The 25,288-nt window shown below is 34.3% G+C and overlaps 1 protein-coding gene across 5 annotated transcripts in view; it reads right to left on the bottom strand.

The window, feature by feature from the left end:
• The window catches only part of ATRNL1 (attractin like 1), a 489,972-nt gene that overhangs the window by 221,892 nt on the left and 242,792 nt on the right, over positions 1–25,288 (bottom strand). For all 5 annotated transcript variants that reach the window (XM_035329979.1, XM_035329982.1, XM_035329977.1 and 2 more), the window contains exon 25: positions 17,170–17,231. In XM_035329979.1, the coding sequence (XP_035185870.1) occupies positions 17,170–17,231 (62 nt within the window). The remainder of the gene's footprint in view (positions 1–17,169; positions 17,232–25,288) is intronic.

Here is a 25,288-nt window from a genome sequence, read left to right as displayed (position 1 = left end):
GGAAGGAAGGAAGGAAGGAAGGAAGGACGGAAGGACGGACGGACGGACGGACGGACGGACGGACGGAAGGACGGAAGGACGGACGGACGGAAGGACGGAAGGACGGACGGAAGGACGGACGGAAGGACGGACGGACGGAAGGACGGACGGAAGGACGGAAGGAAGGACGGACGGACGGAAGGACGGACGGACGGACGGACGGAAGGAAGGACGGAAGGAAGGACGGAAGGACGGACGGAAGGACGGACGGACAGACGGACGGACAGACGGACGGACGGACGGAAGGAAGGAAGGAAGGAAGGAAGGAAGGAAGGAAGGAAGGAAGGACGGAAGGACGGAAGGACGGAAGGAAGGACGGACGGAAGGACGGAAGGACGGAAGGACAGACGGACAGACGGACAGACGGACAGACGGACAGACGGAAGGACGGACGGACAGACGGAAGGACAGACGGAAGGACAGACGGAAGGACAGACGGAAAGATTAAACTTCTGCAGTTCACAATGAGAGCATATGCTCTCACTCTTGCTCCAGTAATATTGCATTTGTAACATTTAATCCATAAAGGATTTTCACAGAAAAATCATTGGACTCTCAACCATTAATGAATTTCTAGATACTGAAAAAAGCTTCTAAAGTTGACACCTAAGGTAAACAGCACATCTTTCAATTGATTTAGATCACCAAAATATGAAAATATCTGGATTTTCAAGCTGTGTTAAGAACTTTCAGTCATGAGCATATCTACTGTGTTTTCAATTAATACAAGCATGTAACTGTTTAAATATTCTAGTCATAAATATTTTTTCCAAAAAGCTTAAAAATGTATTTTTTTAAAAACTAATATGGAAAATACCAATAATTCTTTGAAGCAGTACTGTTTTATGGATTACTGTGCGTGAGTGCAAAATACAATTATTATCCATGCAGGAATGGATATTTCCCTATATTTCCACCAATATTTCCCTACATCATGTTGTAAACAGAATTGAAATTATGACCTCAAAATGCATCTCCAGGAAGAACAGCTCATGTCATTCAATATTTCTCCATGATATTAAGACTATTAGAAAACAGTTTATGGCAACTGTAGTATAATGTCTCCATTAAGGTAATGGAATGAAAGCACCCAATCATTCCTTGGGTGCAAGCAACCAAGAATCAGCTGTACCGTTGAGTATTTCACAATAAAGAATACAATTGCTCCATGTTCAAAACTCAGTTTCCATAACACAAGCTCACCTTTATGGTTAAAGTAATGCAAATCAATACAGCTTTCTATAAACATATTCTTCACTTAAAACTCTTTTCACTGCCTGCTTATAAATTCTTTTTATCAATTTCTTTGAACACTCTTGAGAAAGGATGTCAGAGTAAGGCTGGGTTTGAAAGAGGAAAGTACCATACATATTAAGTGATTTGGACATAAAATGATCAATTATGTAATTAAAATTAACAGGTTGTTTTTTTGTGTGTTTGTTTTTATGTAGGAGACTTAATTCTGTCTGTTTAGTTCCAAGAAGGCTGAACTGAACCTGAAAGGAAAAATGGTTAAAAGATCTATTTCTAAATGTGAAGTTTGACTTTCCTCTTAAAAGCCAATGTCAACCACCAGCATTTCCCTTAGCAGTTTTTTAATGCACTTTGGGACCTAGGGATTTTTATGGAAAAGGAAGATATATACTGCCTCTCTCCTTGTAGGACCATCTTAAATATGGCGTTGTGTTTTTATTGGTTCTTGGCACAGATTTTCTAAAAAACAAAGGTAGTTGGAATTTTGATTGGTTTTGATCAATAGATCAGAACAGTTCAGCATATCTAAAAATCTTCCTCTGAACAGGAAATTGTGGAAGAGTGAGCGATCTATAATAAAAAGACATGAGAGGCCAAGTAGTGCTGGTTCAAGAACCTTAGGGAATTCTGAAGAGAAATTTCAACCTTACACTTTAATGAAACTCAATGTAAATCATCTTTCTACATGGGTCTTCACTGACAGGAACTAATGCAGTAAGAACATTTTAATTGATGCACCATCTTAGTAACATAGTACTTCTTACTAAAAGAGTTTCTCTTAAGAGATTTTACGACAAAATATCTGAGTAGCACACACTATATTATGACAGAAAACAATCATCAGAGAACATTCACCATTTTGTTTAATATATTACTTCAGTTTGTGCGCTCTGATTTCACTTTTTTTTTCACTTTCTAAAATCTATCTTTGGCTGTCTGCCTTTCTCTCTTCTTCTTTGGAAACAATCACAAGTTGACTACGAATTTATACTTGGTGTCCGGGGAAAAGCAGAACAAAGAAACCCCGTTGTCCTGAAGAGTAAACCACTTTTGCAGCAACTCCTCTTCATTTTTTTTTAGACAAATAACTGCTTAAAAATAATCTTTCCCAGGAAATCTTTCCCACTTAAAACTTCATCCAAATTCCTGCTTTAATCTGTATATCAATCTGTATATCAATGGAGCTGGGTCACACATCTAACTTTCCTGTCATCAGTCAAAACATCTTTTATGTTATGTGCAAAATCAGAAACAAGTGTTTTAAAAACACACATAAAATAATAATAAATAATTTGGAAATTACAGTGGTGATAATGTCCAATGTTTTCACTGGTGTGCAATCTTTTCCTGGCAAGTAAACGTGAAGTATTTGACTTTTTCCTCTGTTTTCTATAAAAATAAACATATTTTTTTTCTCACTATAAATCAGAAAGAAGAATCAAAATTAATGTTAACGAAGAGAAGACAGATATGGAAAATAATTTTTGTCAAACTAAGCTGTATTTAGGCAGTGGGGAGGTAACAGTCTTGTTTTATGTAGAGCAATACAAATTAAAGCTGACTAAAAAGGATCTCACAATATTGAATGACTTGGCAGATAATAAGAGAATGAAATTCAGTGCCAATGAACTGAAGGCAGTGTGCACAACATAAATAAATAAATAAATAATAACAATAACAATAAATAAAAAACTCTCTATATACAGATACACAACAATAGGTCTAAATTAGCAATTACCACTCAAGAAAATAGTCCTTAAGTCATTGCAGATAGTTCTTTGAATTAGTTGAACGTTTTGTAGCAACTGAAACAGCAAATAGGATGTTAGGAGACATTAGGAAAGGAATAAGGAACAAGGCAGAAAACACTGGGATGTCAGTGCATAAATCCATGGCACAAATTTTCAGCTGCGATGCTGAAACTTAAAGGGTTAAAACAACCAGGTGAACAGGAATAAGCAGCACTTAGGAGATGAATTTATCACTATTTTGGTGTTGCCAAAACAGATACTGTGAGACTTGTGTACTTGTGTACACTTACACTTCTCCTAAGTGTAAGTCCTCCTAAGTATTCTTTTGAAAACAGGAGTTGGACTATCAAGACAGCTGTTGCTTAGTTACTTAGACCTTGCTGTGATGAGACAACAGTTAAATATCCTTACAGATCCACAAGCCTCGTGTCCCTTCATCTCACTATTTGTGCCAAGAGCAAAAAAACGTACATTTCACAGTGCAACATTAATTTTTGCAGTGTCCCCTGCACTATATTAATGTTTCTCTTTCATACTATGATATTTTCAAGTATGAACCAAAATTAATAGCATTCAGGAAAAAAGAAAAAAAAAAAAAAAGACAAAAAGCTTGTTAATGTAGTTTAATACAAGGAAAATGAGTCACCAAAGTCCATGTTATTAAATTAATATTGTAGAATTTTCCTAAGAGATCACATATGCTGTTTTTCTGAAATATTATTTACTGCCTTTTTATTGGCAAATAGAGCACATTTTAATTGATATGTTATAAAGCAAGTACAATTCTAAAATAAAAATAATTGAACAATTATTTTTCTAAAACCACGAATTTGAATAGCAATTATTGTCACAGCAGTTGATTTCTCTCATTGTACTTGACAAGAACATTGTGTTTATGATTATGATGTGCCAGGTTCAGCCATCCTTACTTGTGTTAACTAATATACATGAAAAGCAGCTCCAAAGATTTCAACAGGATTATCTGAAGCACAAAGTAGTGTAAACATAGTATTAGGGGTCTGATATGTATGAAAGCAGTATAAACTTTTTGATGTTTTCAATGACTAATTATATTCCTCTGAATAACACTTTTACAAGCAGTACTACAAGTAGTATTTAAACAAGTAACAATTCTAAATGATTCTGGGAATGAAGTGTTATAGTTCCAAATTAAAATGTGTATACTGGGAGGGAAAGTAACCTTAGCAGGTGATGGAGGAGGATATTCAGCTTCCCATCAACAGTAGGACACAGTGTGTGGGCTCATGAAAACAAATCTTGACCCTGCAGAGCCAAGACACATCAGACAGTAGACCTTCTTTCCTGGTCTAAGAAATCTCAGGTTTCCACAGGCAAGGAAACATGCTGACTACTAAGCCACCATTACCGTTTGAGTGGATTTAGATTTCTCCTCTTATTGTTGCTAGTTGTGAGAGGTATTCTTGAGAAGTAACTAATACCAAGAGTACCATGGCACATGACACTTTCTGCAATTGCTCAACTAATAGCTGGGCAATCATTCTCTCTTCACCTACATTCATTTTATTGTTGTACATGCTTAAATATAGCAGGTTCTTTTTCCTGTTACAGCCTAGATCTATATCCCATTCTGATTCCAATTTTTCCTCCCCTGTTGTTTTAATAAAGCAATACCTCCTGAGCACCAACTTTTTCTCTGCAGTTTTGCAGTTTCTCCATTAAAAAAAAAAAAAAAAAAAAAAAAAGGAAAATTTAATTCAATGGTGACCCTTCCAATCCTAAGGGTCACTAAGTCCAATACAAAGGGTTCAAGCCCTCAGTTCTTGCTTTCTGAACTGGGAAGTGAAAGAAGTGTCTGAATATGAAGCAAATGATCTAAGATAGTATTTAAAACTTCAAAAATAACCAAAATTCATTTAAATGTAAATTTGTATTTATTTGTCTCTCCGGTGAAATTCACACAAGTTAAGCAACACCTTTCAAGTACACTTGAAACTAATTACATAGTTAATTCTTCTTATCCAGATGACAGCACTTAAAATGCTATTTTTGGATGCAATCCTGAAAACCTATATATTTCCATAAATAAATCTTACCTGAAGCATCTCATGAAAGTCACATTAAGTTGCCCCCAAAATTCTCTTCTCAAATGTCCACAACTACCAACCTTATAAAAAACAGTTAAAAGGAAACACATATTGCCTTGTCTAATCTGGTCCTCCCAGGCAGAGCCGTATGTCTGGTAAGGATGCATGATAAAGGAGACACATATTATATTTGTTTTACTGTGTCAGGGTTGATTACCAGGAACAGCATCTGCACAGTGATGCAGTTCATAAAATTACTGACCAAGGTTTTAAACGAAGGTTTACAAACCTTGTTTACAAACAATACAAGGGTGTAATGCAAATATCTTAGTTTGTGGTTTAAAAAAGACTTGCACATATGGAGAGTCAGATGAAATCACTGTTCTCTACTCTATGCTAAACTTCTTAAATATGGTGACTGAAAATCTGTGTACCCTTTCTGCAGATTGCACAGCAAAGTAACTGCCATGAGCATCTCTGCAGGTATAGAACATGCTAATATGTAGCTATTTTAATGTGAGAAAAGGATGACATTATACAATAGGAATAAGAATGTAGAGAAACTCAGCTGTTTACTGGTAGAAGCTTTTCTCTTTATTTGAGTATTCAACATGTATTTAAAATAAAATATAAAAGTAAGCCTAAAAGAATGCTTTAAAGATTTTGGATTTCTGCATTTCAATATTGTTCCTTGTTGTCAGCCTACCACCTATCCAATATCATAAGTGCAGACTCCAGCTGTACACCAGGAAAACATCAAATCTCTGTGAGGATTCCCACCTAGTATCAGAGCAGTCCTTTTAATTGAGAAGACTAGGAAATCGTATCTAAAGAATTTCCTACTCGTGGTGTAGGAAAATACCACACTTTGGATTCTCTTAGCTTTCTAGCTTTCTGAAGAAAGGTGCCTGGAAAACTCAGGAATATTGTAACTTGTCTTGAAGACTACTCTAATCTCAGACACAACCTAGTTTTAAAGATCTCATGTAACCACATCACTACTTTGTCTGCTACATGAAGTATGCTCAGACATGAGAAAAAAAATAAAAATAAATAAATAAATAAATAAAATAATGATAGACAGTGCTTTAATTTCCAAACTTGATGTGCGATTTTGGAATCAACAGTACTCGGGTGTAGAATTTTAAATCCTTTAGCATTATCTCATCCAAGCATCATTTATTTCAGCCTATGTCCTCTGTATCAGCTATATTGTAACAAGGAATCAAAGTAAATCCCCTTCAAGAAATCAACATTAACTAGCAGTTTCTGCCCATCAGATGGGATTTCCCAACCCTTTCTTGAGAGCAGTCATTAATCATACAGGCATATGTTCAAGTTTCTGACATCCTGAATGAAACAATTTATTCCAACCCCACAAAAGTAGCACTAGGTTTTAGGTGCTTCCTGAACTCTGATCTGAGTGTGACCATGAGATGGTACTGATCTGCTGCAGCTGGATTCTGTGGCATGGTTTGTGTCTCTTTTTTTTTTTCTTCTTTTTCTGGAAATTCTCAGTGACTAGCCAGCCCAGCCAAACAACAACCAAGAAACAAGTGCAAACATGTACGATCCAAGCTTACTGTCACATGATTATGAACTTACTATTATTAGACAAGTCTAACTGATCCCAAAGACATCATTTTTTAAAATACTCCACAGCCATCTGGACCACTTATGAGTACTGTGAGTCCACTCAAAAAAAATTAAGCATATCTTGTAAAATATATGTGAATATATATTTTATATTATATATATATATATAATAAAATTATGTAGGTACTATGGGAGAAGAATGGAGTTATAGAACATGGTTGTTTTATGGCTTAGGTAAACAACAAAAATCAAAGAAAATATCTGAATTGCCTCTGCTCAAATAATTCTACACAGATCAATCACCTATGTCAAGTGGGGCAGCACAGTATAGGTATTCACAGACTGGTTCACCCAAACACTGACACACAGGACCACAATGCATGCCTATGCCTAAAACAAATTATGAGCAAAGGATTAGATGCACAGGCTGAGACACTCCAGCTACTTTGCATGTGGAGCGTAACTTGTTTTGGAAGTAACAAGGATTTACTGTAGTAAAAGATGCTCGCTGCCTTTAGGTGGCCCATTGGCCATAGAAAATATTTTTGATGGGAGCAGCCTTTCTGTTTTGAAAGCAGAGATCTGTAGCATTATAGAGGAGCTAAAATAAAGGTGATGGACAAATTAAAGCCGTATACCTATGCCACAGGGATCTCGGACCAGTCTCCTTAGAAACAATGGATGTTGTTGTGGCATAAAATATTTGGACTGCTCTACAGAAGTTAAAAGAAATATGTGAAAGAAAGTGAAATGAGCATTGGAAGCAGCATACTGTCAAGAGCATACTGTGAGAAAACTGTAGAGAAGTGCATTTAAAAGGACTACTGAAAATGTAACCAAAATTATTTTACTGAGGAGAAGGAAGAACAAAATTAAATAACACACTAAAACTTCAATACTGCTATTAATAAAGCCTTGCAATTTAAGTACAGAATGCATAACTGATACCAGGGAGCTTAAAATATCAATATCTACTGCTTTTTATAGAACTTATATTTTAGTTAAAGTAAGCAGCATCAATGAAATACCACTATAATAAATACTAGTTAATTAATGAGAACAGCTACCACATCCTTCTTTCAATTGCTTATTAATTTGTATTGAACATAGAAAAGCAACTTAATCCCTCATCTTCCAGACAAACTCTGATAATGGTTTGAAATCATTCCCTGACAACTGCCCCAACAAAGAATAGGTTTATTGGTCTTTGCTTTATTGGTCTTTGCTTCACTGGTCTTTGCTGTGCAATGAAACATCAAAATCCTGGGATTTTGGAAGGAGGAAAGAAATGTGTCCATCCAGGGAATATATTTATGAAAAATGATTTTGTTGTTGTGTTGTTTTGTTTTGTCGTTGTTTGTTTGTTTGTTTTCCCCTCCAATAGTGTATATATTCCTGAATGTTATAGAGAATGTAGGCTTTTATAACCTATAACCTGGAGTTGGACTCAATGATCCTTTTGGGTCCTTTCCAAATCAGGATATTCTATGATTATTAAATAATTATAGTTAACGTTCTATAATGTATACATACAATGCACACATACATATATATTGCACATATAGTATATTTTCCTACATACATAAATAATTTATATACTCAGAAACACCCACACAAAGCTGTCTTGTCATATTAAATATACCAGGAGCCATACCAGAAGCTACTAGTATAAAGTATGAATGGATGCTCAATTATGCAAACAGCCTGTATATACGACTTAAAAAGGAAAATTGCTATAGTACACATCAGGATACTGTCTGGAAGACTGACATCCAAATTTTATTCTGCCAATACAATATCAAACTTAAATGAACCATTTAAAAGGAATCTATAATATATTACGCAATAAAGCTCTAGATGTGAACTTTAACTCTCAGCAGTTCTTCCTTTCACCTCTTTGAAGGAGCAAATAAAGAAGATTTACAATCAAAGAGGTTTAATCTAACATAAACTGAAATTAATCTCCATAGAATAAATAGAACATCACACCCATAAAGTGTGATTATGTTTCTTTTACTCATGGAAAAGACTTTCATATTTCAAATAATTTTATGGTTTTGCCCTTCATGGGTGAAATACTCTATATATCTCCCAACAAGTGTTGTTGTATATATATACACACACATATATATATATATATAAAGATAATAAAAAAAAATTAAACACTATTTCCATGAAATTTCCAGACACGTTATGATATACAGAATTTAATATTTTCTGCAGTAACTTTCAAAAAGAATTAGAAATTAAATATATTGCTTCCATTTAAAAATAGATGTGCTTTCAATTCAGCTTTTTGCAATGATTTTTCTGATTTATAATAATAATTTAAAATTTTACGTTAAGCAAGGAAAAGTCTCCTTCATTAAAATTATGGCATATTAGTGAATTTGGGAAAAAGAATTGCCAACAAAAGCCACATTTCAGCAGCCTGCCAAATCAAAAGGTTCACATTATTTCGTTTGTTTTTTTTGTTTGTTTGTTTGTTTTGTTTTGTTTTTTGTTTGTTTTTGTTTTTTGTTTTTGTTTTGTTTTGTGTTTTTTTTAATGATTTCCCCTCATTCTTTTTGCTCTCTGTGCTGTTTTTTTTCAGTTTGGCTTTTATACTTTTATACTACTGGGTCTGGCTGGGATGTTAACTTTCCCTGCAGCAGCCCATACAGTGCTGCGCTCTGCACTTGTAGCTAGAACAGCAGTGGTATCACACCAGTGTTGTGTCTGCTGCTCTGCAGTGCTGGCACAGCATCAGGACTCTCTCTGACCCTCCTAGGGGGTGGGCAAAAAAGTGAGAAAGGAACATCACCAGGGCAGCTGACCTAAACCAACCAAAGGGATATTCCATACCATGTGATGTCACACTCAGCAATAAAAGGTGGAAAAAGGAAGAAGAGGGGAGGGGTGGGCTCTCGTAAAAACGTCTGTCCTCCTCCCGAACACCGGCTACGTGCGTTGAGGCCCTGCTTCAAGGACGTGGTCAAGCATCGCTCATTTGTGGGAAGTAGAGTAATTTCTTTCCTCTGCACTTCCACATATCCTTTACTTGTTCTGTTTAGTTATTCCCTTTCCCCCCTCCCTCTTCCCCTTTCCCTTTTTTCCCTTTAGTTGAATTGTTTAATTAATAATAATATTTCCTTAATAACATATATATATATATATATATATATTTCTCTTTAATTAAATCATCCTTATCTCAACCCGTGAGTTGTTCTTTCCTTTACTTCTTCCCCTCCTCATCTGAGGAGGGGGAGTGAGAGAGCGATTGTGGTGTTCAACTGCCTAGCATGGTAAAACCACCACATACTTTGACAATAAATTGCAGAAATATAAAATACATTCAGAGAGACATCAAGCCATATCTATTTGATGACAGCACTGCTTAGGGTACTGGACTCAAATATAATCAAAAAGTTTCTTACTTTGTTTAAGGACTTTTCCCTTCATTACACACCATTTCCAATACCTTTTCCAAAGAGGAAAGGTATATATTCAAAGCTGTAAGTGTTAAGAAGTCATAACTCTCCCTATTAAAAGCCCCATTAAAAGAAGTTCTCCTGAAGACAGAATAAGGATGCTTAGATTTCTAGACCAAAGAACCGTCATTATTGTTCTGTAATTGTACTCTATAAAAAATACAAAAATGCTGATGCCCCTGAACATGATATTTACAATTTTGACTGAAAAGATTCAAGACATGCAAGAAAATGAATATAATTTTGAAAGTGTAGAGTTTTTTCCTAAAATATCATAAAAAATATTAAAAGCACACAGGAAGACAATTATTATACAGAACATAATTAAGCCACATATACAGACTAAATTCCGATGTTAGCATATAAATAGATTATTTAACTACTTCTTAATGTAAATCTGATGTTCTTCTAATGGTTTAGGGTAGCTTTTGGAGTCCACAGCAGAATTTCCATAATCTTGCATCTTATTGACAAAATGTAACACAGCCCCATAAATAAATAAATAAACCATATAGATAAAAACCAAAGTTTTCCATACCAAATGCTTCATTTGGTACAGGGAAATTTTACTGTAGTATTTTTTATATTACTCCATTTAAAAGCTAATTGCATAAATTCTTTTTGAATTCAGATGTCTCCTTTCAAAAATAATTATATTTAATATTTTAATATTTAATGGTTATTACATCCACACTTCAGTCTAGCACTCTTTCCTCTCTTTCTGATTTATTAGATTTGAACACAAAGACCCTCAATATTTCTTTACTGCCATAAGCAGATAGCTCAGTTCTTTGATGTCACTCATTTCACAGCATGCCATACCAACTGCGTCTGCTAAGACAGACCGGCAAAGTGCTTGAGAAAGCACCTTATAATTAATTTGCTGTAGCGGACAATAACATTATTGCCTAAACTCTACTGTTTTACTTCCCTTTTTCTTTATTTTTCTTCATCAGCTTTCACCCCACTTCATTATGTACATCTGGAAACAAACTACTGAAGTTGACTTTGCAACTGATTACATGTACCCTGTCATAAAAAAGACAGACTTACTTCTCTTTTGAATTAAAATGACAACAGCAAAATTTCAAGTCCACTTATCAAAGATGAAAACCTGTTCTAAGTCCTTGTTTAAAGCGCAGTGGATGAAGTTTCATTGAAGTGACTAGGATTAAGCATTCTAAAGACAAATAGCTGTGATTTCCAACATTGCATTAGTCTGAGAAAAAAATTGACTAACCAGATTTGACAAAATACAATATAAAACATAGGGAAGTAAAAAAATAAATAAATAAAATTCCCAAAAGGAAAAGGTTACAGAACTGTCTCAGAGTAAGAGAGCTTGCATAGAACTGAATCTTCAAAATATAAAATATTTTAAAAAACATTGATACTTTCTGCAGAAATATTGGGAAATATTTTTTACATTCCACCTTCAGAGACCTCTGGTGTGAACACAACTACATAATGGCTGCTTCGATTCCAGTGAGATTTTGCAAAAGCAAAGAAATGACAAAATGCTCTTTGGAGTACATTTTCTTGTTGTTGTTTTTCTTTTTTTTTCTTTTTTTTTTTTTTTAGAAAAAAAAATAATAATAAACTTTCAAATCTTGTTATAGTCATCCAAACATTATTTGCATGCTGATATGGTTTTGCAACTACATTCAAGCATCACACTGCTGGCGAAAAAAATGAAAATATCTTATGGGATATGGAGCTTTATATATGAAGCATCCCATCTAATAATTTTGTACATCTATGTATAACTGCTCCATTGTACATAATGATTCTTTTATACCCTTCATCAAACTTAATTCAGCTGTGATCAGCACTTACTCTCTCATGCAGGCACAGGAAAAAATACAACCCACAAGAGGTAGAATTTCAAATCTATTCTTGATTATGCAACTTCCATCTGCAGCTAAGCAACTACAGAACTTATTTCTAGATATTATGAACTAGGCAAAATTTAGGATTAAATACTTCACCAGGCACAATAAACAGCTCTCCCATACTGTATTTGACACATAGGTGAAGTCAGAAATAGAAAATTTTAAATGCAAGTATTTGAAGGAAGGGAAAGATCAAATCTGCTATATATCAAGCAAGTGCATAGACCACCTCCAGATTTCAAGCTGAGCAAATATTTTGCACTTTGAGGAACACAGTTTGTCAAAATCAAAATATCGCAGGCTCTAGTGCACTCAAATGCACTTCCAAATGACTCAAAAGGATGAACAAAGAAAGAGGAAAAACAATAATAAAATAATGGGAAACCAGGAAATTCACCGGGAAATTAAATGGCTCATCCGTTGTTTCAGAGTCACCAGTCCAGTGGTACTGGGGAATCTCCTTTGCCTGCAGGCTAATAACAAGCGGCCGCCTTCTCAGGAAATACGAATGTATCAAATAACTTTGTGATGGCAAAGCTTCCTGGTGATTTGTAGTACAGAAGACACAAAGCTCATTCCACAGTTCAAAAACAAATATTTTCAACAATAATAAAAACTGAAATCGCCCACTGCAGCATAGACATGCTTGTCCCAGTGGAAGTCAAACAACTCTTTACTTCAAAGTCAGGTGAAAATGGTTTAATGCTTCACTAAGTAAAAATCAATTTTATTCTAGCCCCAAATGCAAAATCCATTTTTGCTATGATAACTTGATTTTCATGTTACCAGAAGATATTTAAATTTTGATTTAAAAGACTTCTGCATTTCCTGAGAATCTAGCCATGTTAGACGTGATCTGATCCTTACAGACTGCACTTCCAGATTGCCATTTTATGGCAATCTCATCAAATTAAGCATGCTAAAATCCAGCATTAATTTATCATCTTTGCTTTTAACAAAACCAAAACAAAACACAAAACCACACAGATTCACCAAAGGATGCTAGTAAAGAGAAGGAATTCACCTGTTGCAAATTTACACCAAGAATGGCCCATTCAGGTACTGAAGCTCTCAGGAGATCTGACACAACCAGCTGAAGTGCAGCCATCCTCTCTCATTGCATGAAACCTAACTGAAGGGACTGGTTTGAGTTCTTGGCACCCACAGTCATACAGATGGGGGTGATAAATCTGTTTCTTCAGTATCTCCTCTTGTAACTCATACTAGTCCTTGTCATAATCTAAATGCCCATTCCTTCTTCCTGCAATAAACACAGGCCATATTTTGAATATTGTTTTTTTCCTCACTTGTAACACACAGAAAGGTTTGTCAAGAAGAGTGTACCCCATGATCCTAAGTGGCCAGAGCTTTCACAGGATGTCTTAAGAGCAAGCAAGAAAAACTTGCTTCCTCATTTCCTAATATCGCTCCACTCATTACAAATTGGAAATTCTGTAATCCACAGTAGTAAGGAGAAGTGTTATGAATGCAATGAAAGCCGTACCATTCCAGCCAGTGATAACATCCACCAGTTGGCAGCTCCACCCGAAAAGCTGAACCACAGACAAAGGAAGGAATCATTCTGAGAGCACAGAGAAGATCTATGCTCAGAGAAATGCTTGCTACGTTAATGGCTGGTGTTTTGTATTTGAAACACACCTTATAAAAATAGGTATGACTGTAGCAGTTGCATATCATTGCCTATCACAACAATACATATAGCTAAATTTTGTTTTCTGTTTCAAATTCTTGCTCACAGGATTATGAGAAAAAAATGCATTTCTTACAGAAGTTCTGCTTCAGATTCTTGATACAAAAAAAGTTTCCAAGAAAAGCATGAGTACTGTTATAAATTCTTAACCATAATTGTATTCAGAAGGAGCTTTAGAATTCAGGAGTGTGTTTGCTCTCAATTCAGGATTTACTGAGACAAATAATATAAAATAATATTAATAAATATTGATCATTGAAAATTTTATACACAATAAAATATGATCTAAAGAAAAAAATATGTTTTCAGAAATTAAAGGCGCTCAATATACGACTGGAAAATTACTACAATGTTCCTTAACTAAAACAATATTTTCATGTAAGATTTGCTGACACTGAAAACTCCTTCTTAAATTATAGCTTATAAAGAAAAAAAGTCAGGCTTTAGCTTATTGCATGTTTACTGGTGAGGGCAACATCAGAATAAACTGTCTGTGATAGTGAGGACTGAATTTCTTTAGTATAAGAAGAAAGATCATTCACATTTGCTGCCTGTGAAATTTTTCTAATGAGATCTTTACTGCTTCAAAGCAGGTGGAAAAAAAGTCACACACTTCTCAACTGGTATGACAGCTAGAAGTCTTCAAGGCATAAGCTAAAAAAAAAAAAAAAAATGACGAACACAAAACAGATGCCGCAGTCTCAGTAAGACTGTTGGGAATCTGTCACTACCCTTAGATATCTGATAGCATTTCTGATTTCAAAGAAAAGGTCACTACACCAGTAGGAACAACAAAAAAATCCTGTATAAAAAAAGAAGACATTAAATAGTGTTCCTCCCCCCCACCCTGCCAAATATCATGGCCTGGGGCACTACAGTTCCCATAATATATTCTGCTTATTTCTTCAAGAGAACTTGAATTTCTATCATTTTCCTATTCTAGGCTGTAAAATAGTAGACTGTGCATTAGTTACGCATCTAACCATAGCTTTTTTGTTTTCTTATGTTTAGTCTAAAACAAATTCCTTACAGAATAACACTTTTCAAATTGTTGATACGTCTTGAAAATTCTAAAGATGTTTTTTATTCTCATGTTTCTGGATGAAGCAGTAAAATGCATCTTTTACTCTGGAACACGCACACCATAAAGGAACAGTTTTAAGTTTTATATATGAATGATTGTTAAAAAGAACAGTGATTGTCAAACAAACCTATTTCCTGGCTTGGCTGGGCAGCCAGGGTGAGAAGAATTATAGCCTGTGTTCAAAAGGGTGGAAAACATAATACTAGATGGGAGAAGGTCCTAGGCAAATGCACTTTTTTTTAAGGCTGGTTGAAACATGTTTTGACATCAAACCGTAATACAGAACTTAGCCCAAAGTCATTCAAGAGAAGCTCTTAAAAGCACAGTACCATTCTTAAAAGCACACTTTTTCTACTAATCCAGTTTGCTTATACTTTTGAATGACATGCCTGGTTAAACAGGTTGCCAAGTGATATTCAGTTTTGGGAAACTCTAAATACCACAAAAAAAACTAAAGATGTTTCTAAATGATGTTTCAACATTTTTCATTCATTTTCCAAAGGGTATCATACAACCTGACATCAAGATTTTAAAATATATTTTGATATATTAGATATATTCTTGATATATTGGATATAATGGAATGTAGACATTCCATTTCTTATCATAACCATCAAGCCCAAGAACCAAACCTTAGCATGACATATGTGGGTATTTGGAAATTGCCTTGCCATTAATTGCAAACTTTTTGGGTCCTTGCTGGGATTGCTGCAATGCACTACCCGTAGCATTTCCTGTTTCTTTTTAAAAAACTATAAGAATTTCTGCAACTGGATATTAATGCTATGCTGCAGATGGCTGCAAGCCCATCTTCTTGAAATGAATGGCAGCTGAAAGCCTTTCTTATTACACTGGGGCTGCGTCAAAAGCAGTGGTACCACAGCTGCCAGCTAGGACACCCCTTCTTTCAGTAAGGGGTATTGGATGGGCCTTCATTTCCTTAGCGTACAGCATAGACAAAGCAAGATCTTTCATCAGGAGCACAGTGAGTTTGCATTCGCTCATAATAAACCATATCAGATAGACCATCATACCAGGAAAGCTACCACAATATATCTATACAGAAGACATTTCAAGCACACACTCTATAGTTTACCATTTCTAAGCCAGCATTATGACAGTAAGAAGAAATAAACTGCTCTTAGTCATCTGCCTCTGCTATTTGTCACAGGCCTGTTCTATCACACTTGGACAGATTTTGCTTTCTTCAATAGGAGTTTGTCTTAAAGTTCACATAAGCACCATAATTTTTTTGGATGTTGCTTTGGATCTTTGTTTCCCAGAAACAAAACAAAACACTTCTAGACTGACCATTAGGCAACCAGCATGTTACTGGTCCATTTGTGGTGAAAAAGGAGAAAATGGGAGGTTTTGCATCTGCCACGTAAGTGTCCATTAGCCAACATACTGAATGCAGAATACTTCAGGGCCTGCTCATTTCTGCCCCTTTATAGGTGACAGCAATTCATAAAAGTTGGCCTATTCACAGCATTTTGTGTCTGATTCCTCAAATAACGTTCCTCAAAGTATGGCGATTAAAGCAGAGAGAAAAGCTGTACTGTGAACTTGTGAAATAAATGCATGGTGTTTCTCAAAATACACAAAGTCTGATGAACACAGTTGTCTGTCACTGTTTGCATTTTACATACACTTCATGGCTATTGAGGAATATATTCATAGCAAGATTTCAAAGCACTGTAACTAATCCATGTATATTAAAGTCTGTGACATTTTATAAGACAGCTGAACTTTTAAGAAGTCTTTCAACGGAATTTTGTTGAGATACTAGAATAGTTGTCCATTTGCAGAGGAAACCAATTCCTGTACTGCTGCCACAGTTAAATCTCCTCCATCATTTACTGCCTTTCACAATTCACCTCTAACCCATGAAAGTGAGTGATCTGTGGGCCTTTATGAAAAACCAACTTCAATAAGACGTTGAACAGAATGAGCATTTCTAATAATTTGGTAAAACGCTTAAAAAAATACATGCGCACAAAATACTTAAGTAAATCGTAAAAATTACTTCAGTAAAGCTGGCTTCTCTTAACCAGTGTAATAAGAAATACTGCATAAAGATCAGCCAGATGCATAAGTGTGAAGACTGTACCACTGGTATATGAACGATGCCAACAGCTGCCTTTACTTGCAGGGCAACAGCCTCGATCCTCCCCAGTGCAAATTACCGAACACAGTTTAAAGACTTCCTTTCAGACATTTCTTAAGATTAAGGAGCTGGGCAATGTACTTTTTTGATGGAATAGAATCGGCATGATTTCAGTCATAAAAGAGAAAAAGCAATTTACCTGAAGAAGGTGACAAAGAACTGCACCAGATCCATGATAGTATTGTGTTGTGAGAAGGCAATCTGCAAATAAAATAGAAGTAAATTACAACATTTTCAGAGCCAACTGTACTTTGTAGGCTGGGGCTTTATGGTTTCACGGATGATCAACTTAAAGTGTAATTTCACTCTAGTGTGCCCACACCTGCATTCACCATAAAGTGAGGAGCATAACTAACTCCCATGTCTTTGTATCAACATACAAACAATGAAATATAGTCTTTCTACTGAATTAAATTTAATAGAAATATCCATTTAAAACTTGCTTGGTATAAAAAATGAAAGCAACATGCAAAATATTAATAAATCATATGGATGTAAATCTTCTTTCTAGTCAACCATGTTTTAACTATCACCATTTTCCATTTTAATTACAACACTGAAACATGGTTTTGGAAATGACAAAAACAATTTTGTGCTTAAAATTAATACATTTAAAATGTTTTAATTGCATAATTTTAAAAAGAATGTTAATTTTAAAAGAAAAACAGATAAATTCAGTTGCATAATAAACTATTTCAAAGCAAATTACTTTAAAGACAAAGTAATAAACGTTCCTTCAGGCTACATTTCTACAACCTCACTAGAACATGCATTAGTTCAACTCTTTACTGTAATTTTTCATGAAGATTTAATAATTATCTCTAAGACAGCATACACACAGACACACACTCATACTTACATGGAATAGAGCCCATAATTGTTATTATAATTACTTTTCACTAATGTTAAGGACTGCACTTAATACTGAAGTTATAACTGCAAATAAGTCTAAGTCTCTGAGTTGCTCAGTGTTTCATAAAGTGTAACTATTAAACTAATGCTATGCAGAATTTCCTACTTTGAATTGCACAAAGTGTTTATCTAACTGTATTTTAGAAATCTTCATGCAGTTAAGATCTGATCATGGCTAGCAATTATTCCAAATTAGTTTGACTGTCTTTCACAGTCAGTTTGTGAACTTTTGAAATTATAACTCATGATACTCAAGAAGTATTTTTTTAGCACAAAGATATAATGTAAACTTTAGTATTATAATGGCATTACTTTGTCTTGTGCCAGCCAAACAGCTAACCAGAGGCCAGATAACTTACACCCTAAGGAAGGAACAACATGCAAACTGGAATACCAGGATTAAGCATGTGGGCACCCTCATGCAATCATGTCTCTTAAACATAATTTCTGCTTTCTCTTTACTAGCAATGTACTGCTGCAAGTAATTCTGGCCTTGGAGCCAGTGCAAAGACAAGAAGCTGACAACCATGTGGGATCAAAGCAGGAGAGAGAAAGAATGGTCAGACTTGCTATTCCAGTCTAATCTACAAGTGTTTTTACACTTGTTCAATATAAGTAGAAATTTAAGGTTCTCAGAAACTTTAACTTAGGTTACTGTCACGATGAATACTGCTTTAAAATGAAGAGAGATTAGGGAGTTGAAAAAAGTTGAATAGAAATTACAAAACCGGGCAAAATTGGCACAGTATTTGTTAATGCCAACATAACCTTTACTTTCCATAGAAAAGATAAAACCTGAGCAAAGACATGAAGATTCATTTGGCCCCATATAAAAGTGCATCCCAAGCAGAAACAATTATTTAAGAATATTTCGTATATTCAATCTGTACTTTAAATGTAAGTTAGTATCCCTTCCAATAATATTTAGCTTTCAAGTTAACTGCTGGCTTTTCCAGAACATTTTCTGCAAGTACCATATTTCAGGAGATGAACTAATACCAAGAGAAAAAAGCATGCCAGTTTTAACAGAGTGCATTTTTTGTGACACTGTTAAAAAGCTGTTTTCTGAATGAGCAATTATATTTTACATGGCTGCAATTATTTTCATTTGAGGTGTCAGCATTCACTGAAAGATGCTGTTACTCCAGAAACAACTACTGTCAAGGAAAAGTCCTGCAATGGAAAACTGCAATCTGATCAGTCTCATATCAGGACAGTTTTACACCTTTTTTTTTTCATAAGAGATTGTACTGCCATCATTTCTCTTTTTCAACACACGGTAAATATGAAACAACCATACTTACAACATTTCAATAGTTTTGTATGCATACTAATGATAAAATATGATTTGCATATCCCTAAACTCAAGATGGGATAGAATTTTTTATATTTTTTATTTTTTACAAAAATACAGACACAATAAGAATGATTTTACATATTCCACCTACTATTAGTCTAACGATCTACTTAAACTGTAGCAACTGTGATGTTCTTTTGCTTGAGTTCTTGTTTACAAACCCACATGATAAATTCTATCTCTAAAACTTACCCGTTTGGTTGTACAGGACATAGTTTAGAACAACAAACAAAAAAAATCCAGTGAAATATAAAGTTTCATTCCAGAGGTAATTTCAAATTTTATCAAACATTATCTTTGAATGATGGTAAACTCATGTTTAAAAGATGAACTACAGCATTTTCTGAACAAACAGTATCATGCATCTTAGACTAATTTCAACACGGAATATAAACCAAAAAATTGATACATATTTTAATTACAAGTAGATCATGAAGGAGTAAGGAATGTCATGAATCTAAGCCTGACATAAAGAACCATAACATAATTTGACAATATTTATTTCCATAGGATTTTAATCTATATACAAATATTATTGTCTTTTTTTTTTTTCTTGTGCCTACATAGACATAGACAGAGGATGAGACAAGGAAAATTATTTCAATCCCAGTTTTTTACTTGGAGTTAAAGATATTGGAAATGCATATCTCTTTTTTTCATTGGCAGTTTGAGACACATCACACTTAAATAGCCCTCAATTTCACCAAAATATCTAATAAGCCTATGGATGCCATAAATATTGTCTCTATCTTCTAAATGAAGATCGAGAAGAGTATCAAGTCTATCATTTCCTATGGAATACAATTACCAAGTGCAATGTGGTAAGTAATTACTTAAATCAAGGGACTTCTGTGAATTAACACACAAAATTTCCAGAATAACACTATTTTTCTAGAAGAAATAAAAATAATACCTCTCCTTTACCGAGCCTAATGCCAAAAAAAAAAAAAAAAAAAGAAAAAAAAAAAAAAGAAGGAAATATGACAACTTGGAGTACTATGATACATTATTTGCAATATAATTTCAGGTGTAAATGCTAATTCTTTCATTCACCAGCATTAGATTTCTAAAAGAAAATTACAAAATTATTTCTAAGGCCTTTAATGCTTTTATCTCAGCAAATTCATTATACATGATAACCTAATAGTCGGTTGCTAGTAGCTTTCTAAGACAAAATTTTAGGCCAGCTACAAATCAAATGGCTTTGGTTGTGTTCAGGGGTCATGTAAAGTCCAATTTCAACACCCACTTCACAAAAAATAGAAGTTGCCTGAGCTTTCATCTTAGCCTTCTGATTAAAAAAATTTAAAAAGTGACAGAGTTCCATCAAGAATGAAATGTCCGTTGATTACCATGGACAATGTGTAATGGAGAAAAGATGAATTTTTGTTGGGTAGTTTGGAATATTCTAATAGCAGTGAAGCTCCAGCTATGAGGATCTATATTAATAAGACAGAGCCATAGGCGTCAATTTATTTTTCACAAGATAAAAATGAGTCAAGAGCATGCAAGCTCTTTTGGTTGCCCGGTACAGATGACCTGAAAGCAAAATAAAAGTTGGGAAGATTGTTCAGTTTAATTAAGTATGCATATTAGAGCATATAAAACATAGTTTTCTTGGGTGGAGTAGAAGTGATAAGAGAGGATGATGAGTTTATAAGTTGGAAAGTCATAAAGGAAAAAAGTGAGATAGACAGTTTATAACCTGTGAAACATGAAAAGATAAATATGCGCAAGGAAATTATAATATGCCTAAAACTGATACTTCTAAAGCCAATGCTTTTTGTATCCTAGTCTCAAGCTTCGTTTTGTGAAGGAGTTGTGAGGTTCAGTACTGAGAGGTAAGAACTGCAGCAACTGTTTTATCAAAAATGCTCTATAATTAAACTCTGAGCTTTCAACTTGGATTTAGCTTTGAAGTCTGATGCTTCTGTATCAGACACGAAGGACTTGAGCGTCTGAAAGTTTGTCTAACTTTTCAAGATATCCAGCTGGCTTAATAAAAGATGCAAACTTTTATCACCAAACCTCATCTTGCCATTTTAACTTTAGAAATATTGTTATAAGATATGCTTTTTCTATCAGTATTTCTGCCTCTATTTTTTACTGGATGAATATTCCAGAGAGCACTGCATACAAGGATGCATCACAAACAACCTTATATAAAAATTAAGAAATAACATAGAAAGTTTTGGTTACATGCAAAATGTATGAAATACACTTCAGGCTGAATAAATGACAGTTGCTGATCACTGAATAGGCTGAATTTGCACTTTTGGACACAGAGATTTTTCTGATCTTCAAAAGTTAATGTCCAATGGAATACATTGTTTTCTCCCCTGTTCTAGATAATTCATGTCAAATTCACCTTTGCCATTATTACCTGCCATACAGCAGTAGTACTCCTATAGAACAATAGGTCAAGATCTGTTCCACCACAAAAAAATCAAACAATTTTGAAAGTCTTACTTGGGGACACCTTTCATATGGAAACAATAAGTCTTGCCTTGGAATTCTGTGTCTTAGCTTGAAAAGGAAGTTAAACAAATCAATTCTAAAGAAATCCATCTAGCAAAAGGACAAAGAAATGGAAAATCAGGAACAACAAGAGCACACTAAATAAAATGTAACATTTGCAGTAAACATGAACCTAATCCATGAAATGGTTCCTATATTCAAATGATGTGCACAAAAAGCAATTTTAATCAATTCCCCATTTCATAAAATTATCCACTAATGTAAATTTTATCTGCTCAGGCACTGAAACAATGACCAAATACTTCCACTAATACAATTATTTCATCTTACACTGTTAATAAATTAAGAATGAACAAATAAGAGATACTAAAATAAATACAGGGTAAAATTTGGTAAATGGTCAAATTATTAAATCTGGAACCATAATACAATAAGGTCAGAGATAACCCAGACTAAACTGCCTTGACTGTGTTGATAATGCATACTTGAACCCCACAGAATTATTACTTCCTTCAGTATCATCAAAACTGTAATTGAATTTCTTCTTGGATAAAACTATTACACACTCCCACACTGATACTGTGTATGTACTGAAGCAGAAGAAATGGATATTGATTGAACATGAAGATTAACTCATTTTGTTGTCCATCCCTCTTTACATTTCCCTGAGGAACTCTTTTTGACTGTGGTAACTTTAGACAATAAACATAAAAGTTGAGGAAAATATTTGTGTACGTTGGCACATTTTTGTACATAATGTTTTTATCAGGAAAGATGGAAAAGATCAAATACTGTCATAATTTGGGAACAGGTTGTTGAAAATTTTAGATATGTCATAAGCTTTTACATTTACTATTTCTTGTATGAGCTTTACGTATAAATTGTGCAGAAACATCACTACAGAGACCAAAAATAGGCTATTTTTAAAGACATTATCCTGTACCATGTAATAATTGAATAAAACTCTGGATATCTTGGATATCTCAGAAAATACATTACTGAAACGCGTGATTTCTGAATAATCAGTAATCAAATAAGAAAAGATTAGTTACTGGGATCTTTTGCTAAATATAACTACAACTGGGAGGCCAGTAGGAGGCTAGAGAGAGAAAGGAATGGTAATGATTGTTCTTTCACGTTGGGCTTTGAATATGAAGAGTGACCTGCACCAGTGAAAAGCAGATGGTAGGAAACACTGTCCTTTACTCCCATCCTTTTCCCAAAAGGCCAAGCAAAAATGTTTTATCTTTTACCTCAGAAAATAAAAAAAATATCCAAGAAAAGGACAAATTTGCTACCAGTGAATCCAAGTTATTTCTGTCTAATTTAAAGAAACATCAAACACTTTCACATGGAGGCAAAAGATGCCACATTTTCATTCTTTATATTGACTTTCCTAGAAATAGAAAATGAAATGTGAAAGAATATTTCTGTGAATTTTGACGTGAAAATTAGAAGTCTAGTCAAAATTAGTCAGCTAGTTTAAAAGAGTCAACAGAGATTGGAAGACACTTCATAGACAAGTGACTCTGAAGTAGATATGGGGCTAATATTTTGTGGGATAAATTAACATGTTGAGCTGCCCTTTCTCTCTGCTAACAACATAGGGAGTCTATGTTTAGTTTACACTATATATCTAGTGTCAGACTTTGAATATAAGTAATGTTAGGTGAGATAAATTACTTCCATATTTTCTAAGTACCTATTAGCTATTTCTGCAAAATAACATAATGCTAAAACAGAAAGAAATAAATATTCCTTCTTGCTGGATAGAAGTGACAAGAGAAGTAATATGGAGCTAAGTTCCTTCTGTCAGAATCCTACTGTTTTCTGCTGTGTTGATGCCAGAAAAGAATTTAGACCAATTTTGACAAACAGTCCGCACAGTTGATGAGAATAAGTGATAGTAAAACTTTCATATTGATAACTTAGAGAATGAAAGATAATTTCAAGAAAATCAGACTCAGAATCACAGCCTTCACATCAAAATTTGATAAACAGCTTCTAGAGGTTAGTTCTGCATGCTGAAGTCCTGTCTCTTGTGATGGCATACATTAGATTATTTGGATACCCACCCCTTTCTTTCTCAAATAATGTAATAATTACAGGATATTATTTCCACTATTCAGAATAATGAGAGGTTAAAGATAATCTTCGTTTGTATTCAAGGGAGACAAATGACATCCTTAAAGTAGGTTTTTACAGCTGCTTTTTTCCTATATTGCACTTTGCCTATTAAAATCAATATGCATACACTCCTATTTTACTGCTATATTTAATTTTGTGCATATACATACATACCACAAATGCATACCACACAGAGAAATCCTCAGTTAATAACTTTGAAGTAGAAAAGGAGAAAAACTGGGGGAGAGAGGCTGGTACCTAATTTACAGTGTAATTCAGTATGTAAAATACCTTCATAATGATTAATACAGACATTATTAAGAAATTGAAATATTGAATACTAAAGTCAATGAGAGATTGAAAGAGAATTAAGAGGCACAGACATGGGAGAAACAACATGTTTAAAAATTAAATTAAAAAGTAATTGACACCTACAGTACCTACAGCACCAGAAAGTTATTTCAGACATAAATCTTTGCAAGACTGAGTTCTCTCACAAGACTGACTGTGAAACAGCAAAGTTTCTAGACAACTTCTTCAGAAACTCTGTTTTTTAGAAGTCTGTACTAGATTAATAGGACAGGCAGGAAAATTAAATATAGAAGTCAAAGGAATGGAGTCAGGGAATCTTTCAGGCAGAGTTGAATGAACCCAATAATAGTATTGAAAATGCTACAAGCTAAATTCTTATGCAAAGAGAAGCACTGCATGATGATATGGTTTTAGTCATCAGGCTAAATTAAAGGAAAATCCATTCCTGTTGCTTGCTAGAATCTGATTTCCCTCTCTTCAGCTTTCTTATGGCTTCTTGACATCTTGTTATGACTTAAATAAGTTAAAGAGTCTCCTTCTATGACAGTTGGGCCTGTTAGAGAATGTGTTTTCCTATGTTAGCATAACCGCTATTGCAGGTAAAGAGAATGAGAAACTACCTAGCTGCAGTAATGCCTTCATTCTCATCTGGTGTAGCATGACTGATGGATTTCCAAAACATAAGGAACTCTTGCCCATAACAGAGAATCCCATTCAAACAACTAGCAAACTGCCATCACTCTAGAATAAGTCAAAATTGTAAATTATATTTATTCAAAAAATAAATATAGGAAATCTCTGAGTTTATATATGGTTGATGATTCTAAAAAAAACAGTTGCCCATACAGATTAATTTCACTCCTCAAAGTGCTCCACATTTTCTGAGAAAAAATGGTTCAAAAAAAAAATCACATTAAAAAATAGTAACGTGATTCTCATTTAACACAGCAAAAGTGTTATTTTTTCTCAAAAGAGACTATAAAAGATACCTCCTCAAATGTAAAAGACCCATATGATGTTTTCATCAATGTCAAAATTGAATAAGCGGTGCAAGCTTAAATCTGCTGGTGCC

This window comes from Oxyura jamaicensis, chromosome 6, assembly GCF_011077185.1.
Source record: "Oxyura jamaicensis isolate SHBP4307 breed ruddy duck chromosome 6, BPBGC_Ojam_1.0, whole genome shotgun sequence".
In the NCBI taxonomy this organism is placed as follows: Eukaryota; Metazoa; Chordata; class Aves; order Anseriformes; family Anatidae; genus Oxyura; species Oxyura jamaicensis.
The sequence above is the reverse complement of the archived record's forward strand: the minus strand, read 5'-3'. Positions and strand labels throughout refer to the sequence as shown.